The sequence below is a fragment of the Malurus melanocephalus genome, unplaced genomic scaffold (assembly GCF_030028575.1).
Source record: "Malurus melanocephalus ecotype Western Australia unplaced genomic scaffold, MMel_1.1 scaffold_2, whole genome shotgun sequence".
NCBI classification, from domain to species: Eukaryota; Metazoa; Chordata; class Aves; order Passeriformes; family Maluridae; genus Malurus; species Malurus melanocephalus.
Window position 1 is genome coordinate 4,620,032 of NW_026623234.1, and position 6,191 is coordinate 4,626,222.

The following is a 6,191-nucleotide window of genomic DNA, read 5'->3' on the forward strand; positions in this document are numbered from 1 at the left end:
ATGCAGGARGGAAAATTAACCCCACTTCAAAATGAGAATGGTGACCCTGGTAGCAACTATAGGCCTCACAGAATCCATAGAGATACCTGTCATGTTCCCAAGTCCCAGTTTTTGGACTGAAAGCATTTTACAGCTGCAGTCCTAGAATCAGTGGAAGAATTACTCACTTTGCACCTTTCTAAATGTGTGGGAAGAAGAGTGAGGCCTAAGCTAGCGTGTTCTTTGCAAAGAGGACACACATCTGTTGCAGACATCCTGTCAGGAAACCTCGTGCTTCAGTCCTGACAGTTCTACCTTTATTTTCTGCTGTTTTTCTGTTATACCACCAATGACCTCAAGAAGGGAAAAGATTCTGATAAACCGTGACCTGGAGGAACTTCACTCTACCTTGGAATTCAAAGGCTTATCAGTTGAAAATTGTCTTACCCGGCATTCTCCTCATGGCTAACTCTCAGAGAAATTATTGTATTTTTGTTTGTCTCCATATATCTGATTTCAGCTGTGAATCTTTGGAGGAGAGGAACGACATCCTGTGAACATATGGCCAGCTCCAGCAAGCAAGAGTCCAAGCTCCCAGGCAGGATAGGGCTTTGCAGGCTGAACTCACACCTATCTGGGAATCTACTGGTGTTCAGGAGGAAAATATCCCCTGTGAAGAGAAAAAAAAACAAAAAAACACAACAGGAGAGACATAGCATAGATAGAAAAGAGATAATAAGAAGAAAATTGAATAGGAGTTTGAAGAAAGAWATAATGAGAATAAAGGAAGAACTATGCACAAACATGCCCCCCACACACACAAAAAAAAGAGAATAAAGTAAAAATTAGGGGTTTAAGTAAAGAAATTATAGAAGAAATGAGAAGAGAAGAAATCAAAAAAAGCATGAAGACATGTCCAGCAAAACAAAAGCCAAGGAYTTTGCCAGTCAGACAGCAGACATGTGGAGGCAGCTCTGGCTTGTATAGGATTGAGTTTCCTAAGAAAAACCCAGCCTCTGTAAGTAAAAGTAGCTGATCCCACAATGGGGAGAGAAAATGAGTGTATCAAGGGCTGGCTGTTGAGCAGATCCATACTTACACAGCCGAGGCAGCACACACACATCACACAGCTCTTGGGCACTGGCTGTGCCTTTAGGAGCTCCGCACCAGCCCCAGCACACGGTGACACCTTAGTGACATGGGCGGAGGCTTCAGCCTGCTGGCTCCTGCTGCTGCCACCAACAGCTGGGCAAAAGCTGTGTCCACTCGAGGGGAACTGGAGCTCTGCTTACCTTCAACATCTCCACGGGGCAAGCTGCTGTCCAGAAGCATCTGCTGTCTCTCCTGGGACACCAGGACACCAATGGAAGATAACACCCAGTCTGGTTTTCCAAAACTGTCCGTGGACGTCACCCATGAACAGCTTGAGCCGATGACACAAGAGCCTTCTGTTGTGAGAAACCAAAGGTGTCACTAGGGCTGATCCCAGCTCAAGGGGCACAGGTAACAAGGGCACATGAGTGAGCAGATGTACAGTGTTTGYGGGCTTCATCTCCCGAGAAATTGAAGAGTTGAAAAGAAAAAATAAATTTTAATTTGGACAATAACAACAGAATCTCCCAGAGCAGGTCAAGGAACATGTAAGAATGAAAAACTAACCTGCAAATTCTCAGCAGATGTAAGTCAAATTCCTCCCATCGGTATCAGCAGTGATTTTATGTCAGAGGAAGGTCGAGACAACAAGTACTCAAAATCCCAAATGAGAGTAATACCAATAACATCAACAAGGATATTGAAACTATATGGATTTAGCATTTTGRCAGAGAGAAAGAACTCATACTTTAAGGTCAACCCTCTCTTAGCAACAGAAAGAGCTTGACARGGTCTCAAGCAAAATAGGTGAGCAATGCAAGCTTTACTTAATTTTTTATTTTTATCTTTTTTAAATGGTTTTGCTTTTCTCTAGCAGGAGGCATAAGAATACCTTCTTAACGAACTCCAGAGTCTGTTTGCAGCACTAAAAACACTAGATCATCCTGGCCAGAATTTTTCATAATCAGCATATTATAAACCAGACAAGAAGTAATTCACTGTTCTCTCATCAATCTAATATAAACTCCCTGAAGGGATGTTAGCTGCACAAAGCTCTCCCACAGAGAGTGGAGCTGAACAGAGTTGATATTAATTTGCATGATATTTATTTTCAGTAGTAATAATAATAATATTACAGTAATAACTGGAGTGTCCCCAGGCCAAATGAGAAATAATAAGAGACTAAACATTCATATTTAGGATCCTGATGTTCAGAGGGCATTCAATCCTTGCAAACACAAATGACACAAAGTTATCCCTTTGGCAGCCCTATTCCTGTAGAGAACAGGCAGGTAGGAAGGGTAGAGTTAAGGTCAGGGATGTAACAAGGAAGTGTGGCTGCACAGTTGGGGCAAAAATAAAAGATAAGAGCCTCCAGAAGATTGCCTATACTTCAACTAAGCTTTCAAAAAAAGGAAGAAATAGAAGCCTCTTTTGAGTGCATGAGCAAAAGCAGATGATTTTTCTCCTAATTACTAAAGTTAATTTTCATTTTTATAAAACATCCAGTGTGCAGGGGTAAGAGAAACAGAGATGTTACAGAGCTGCTCATAACTTTGGTCTGGCATAGGCTGTGGTCTCCCACCCAAACACTTCTCCTCCATTCCTTTGGACATTCCTCAACCCTTCCTGGCCTGCTCATACTGGAGTTTGCTGCCTCTCTCAATGTGACACCTGGGCTGACCATCCAAATATCTTCTTAGCCCATTCAACAAATGCATACAGTTTAGCAAGGGTCTGGGCAGTGTTCAGCCCATCGTTTTTATATGGAAGCCACAAGAAGATGAACTGGCAAACTGTGTATGGGTGTGTGTAATATACAATGCCAGATTCCAGCARGACACCAGGAATGAGGACACCAGACCCTCTCCTGGCTCAGTTGGATCTAGGGCAAAATGTCTGTGCACAGCTCCAGGCTGKGGTTTGATGGTCCATTAAAACAGTTTTAGGGATCTCCATAGCTCAGAAACTCCATGTCTGTGTGAGAAAAAGCAGAGTCCTGATCAAGACCTGCTGCACTGTTTCAAATTTATTGAAGTTTGACAAGTTAACTCAGCACCCACAGACTCATTGTCAGTAGAAGTAATATTTTCATCAGAGAATTTTTTTAGTTGGTTGGAAAACTCAGAAAGCAATTACTCTCACAACAGCATAACAGGGAAAGCGACCAAAGTGAAAGCTCAGGAAAAAAAAATTTCTTTCCTTTTTCAAATAGACAGTTACTTGAAACTATTGCTTATGACAAAATCATTTCATCAAACCTTACTAATACCTCAGCTTGCAGTGGCAAGGACTGGACCAACAYAGATTTGATCATCTGAGTGTGCCTCATATGCCAAGGCAGTTCACAGCTCAGGTAGGTGAACACAACTTTTCCCTTGAAAAGCACTAAATTCCCAACTCTTYGGGCTTTACAAGAACTGTCTACCACAATATGAATGGCCAAAGAAGATCTGAATATCTGGAAGAGTCTGAAACAGATCAGGAAAGTTTTTGATATCCAGTAAAAAGACTGTTTCCTCAGGCAAGAGATCTCTTGCATTGCATTGTGATGGAAAGACTGATCAACAGTAAGCTGGTTTTTAGCACAAATCACAGAATTAAAGAACTGGGTACACTCATGGTCACAGTGAGAGAGAACACCAAAAGATGAAACCTCTGACACCATTATGTACCACCTTACAGGTGTTTCATATCCAGCTTTGCTTGTACAAGTCAGCAAAAAGGAAAAATATGACAAATTAAAAGAAAAAAAGGTATAACAGAGAAATATATCTGTATTACGATGAACAACAAARGACATATTTTAAGATGATACAAAAACTTCTTCTAAACTCTGAAGAAGTTTAGGTTGAAAAAAGCTCAAGGATGGTCCAGGGTATGTAAGGGGAAGAGCATTGCCAGTAGATCAAGAGAGATGAATGATTCTCCCTCTCTACTCAGCACTGGTGAGACCACATCTGGAGTGCTGTGCTCAGCTCTGGGCTCCTTAACACAAGAGACTTACAGGAACAAGTCCAGCACAGGTCCACAAAGATGACTGAGGTACTGGAGCATCTTTCACAAGAGGAGAGGCTGACAGAGCTGGGACAGTTCAGTCTGTAGAAGAGTAAGGTCAGGGGGATTTTATCWATGTGTACAAACACATTGATGAGAGGGAATGAAGAGAAAGCTAGACAATTCTCAAGAGTGTCCTCCTGGGGACAAGAGGCAGAGAACACAAGCTAAAAAACCTCATAGCTCACTTGGTTTTCACAATGCCTTGAAAAAGAAAATTCTGTTTGAAAAAAGCTCCATTCAGTATAAAAAAAAGATAGTTTGTTTTATAGTTGTGGGAAAGCACCTCCACTAATTAGCTTTTATTTCAAGAACTGCCAACCTCAAATTTGGTGGATTTCAGTGTGTTTGTGGAGATGATTTTATTTTTCTTTCCTTTTTTTATTTCTTTTCTCTTTTCCTGCTGTGTTTTTTTTTTTTTTTTTGTTGTTGTTATTTATTGAGGGGGGAGGAAGTTAGGTCTCTTTTGTGGGAGGGTTGTTTGGAGTTCTTTGTGGTTTGGTTTGCTTGATTTGTTTCAGTTTTTTAATTTWWTTWTTTTTTAATACAGAAAGAAGGAATTCCCTTAAGTCTACACTGGCCTTTCTGAGTCATTGCTCTAATTCCAGTCAAAAATACAGTGTCATAGCTTTCTGGTAAGAGGTGCTTGTGACTGCCAGCATCTATCTTACAACTAGATTCTGAAGGAGAAATAAGGAGGAAGGAGAAGAAATAAGGAGAAGTAAGGAAGAGATGGTACCTGGTTTAGTAGRCTGGTGCAATGAAACCATCTTATTTTTCATCAGGGAGAGCTTCTGAGTTGGATTTGGTGAAGAGGAGTTTTCTTCATATGACCCAGAACAGGAGGCAACAACTGTAACAAAATAAAAAGAAGAGGGGATGTGTTTGACATTTCTGTACAAAACTATGCTCCCAATATTATAAAGTATATGTCTAACAAAGCCCTGCTATATTAGTCTCACTTTCCTGCTGATGTTTCAGAATCGTTCTATGATTCTATGATTGGAAGAGTTCCACTGTTAAATGTATGTTATCTGTRCAACACATGACATGGATTTATCAACAATCTTTTGGGAGGATCTACATCTTTTTACCACGTGAGAGCACCCCATCTGAGAATAACACAAATGAAACTTCTGCATCACTGYACACATGCAGGCAGGAAGGCTAGGTTTTTCAAGGGAATCAGGTAACTTYATCTAGTACATCATAACACTTTCTCTCTCCAATACCCTTCTCATTAATCYCTCTACACTGCTCAATCTCAGGGATCCCTCTGTCTTTATCTCTAAAAACCTCCCTTAACAACTGTGACATTTGATCATCATTATGGCACCAATACATACACATTTGTGCATTTTTATTCATATTCAGTCTTACAGTCCTGATGTAACGTTTGGCTGTGCTGGACAAAAAGACCAAAATCTCCAAAGATGCAAAAGGACATAGAAACTATTTTCTACTTTACCAAAGAGAGTAGTAAATCCAGCATGCTAATGTTACCTGATTTTAAATGGAAGCAAACTTCTGAATCACCTTTGTTATTCAATGTTGAACAAATTCATCAAAGTTGCCACCCATTGTAGTACTTCTGCCAGTTAAATATTCAGTACCATCTGATTTGTCTCCAGAACAAGTCATACCAACAAAAGCTATTTTACATATTTAACCTGTGCATGTGAAAACACAAAAGTCCCCAACTAAGCATGCAGTAGCTTATATTTAAGATAATCCCTGGCCTTTTCTAGAAATCATAAACAAGTTGGCAAAAACAAACATCTTTATTTTCAAAAGATGTTCCTAGATAGTAAGACGCAAAATGAATTGCTTTCAAACCTCAGCCATTTGGGTTACAAGTTCAGTAATATAAAAATATCACATCATGTCAGAAGGGACAAAAATCTAATTCACATGAATTGCAGTTGAGACAAGGATGTACAGACATGCCATTGATAACATCTAAGATAGTCTCAGCAGAACTAATTTGAACAATAATATTATGAAGACATACATCAATATCTATAAAAAGAAAAACCCCTCAAACTTGAACATATGTTCGTATG

At 39.9% G+C, this 6,191-nt stretch overlaps 1 protein-coding gene across 1 annotated transcript in view; it reads right to left on the bottom strand.

The window, feature by feature from the left end:
* The window catches only part of LTK (leukocyte receptor tyrosine kinase), a 47,055-nt gene extending 41,286 nt beyond the window's left edge, over positions 1-5,769 (bottom strand). The window contains exons 1-4 of the mRNA XM_057364072.1: positions 5,742-5,769; positions 4,868-4,981; positions 1,272-1,427; positions 427-649 (exon numbers count right to left, since the gene is read on the bottom strand). Coding sequence (XP_057220055.1) covers positions 427-649; positions 1,272-1,427; positions 4,868-4,981; positions 5,742-5,769 — 521 coding nt within the window. The remainder of the gene's footprint in view (positions 1-426; positions 650-1,271; positions 1,428-4,867; positions 4,982-5,741) is intronic.
* Positions 5,770-6,191: the final 422 nt, after the last annotated feature.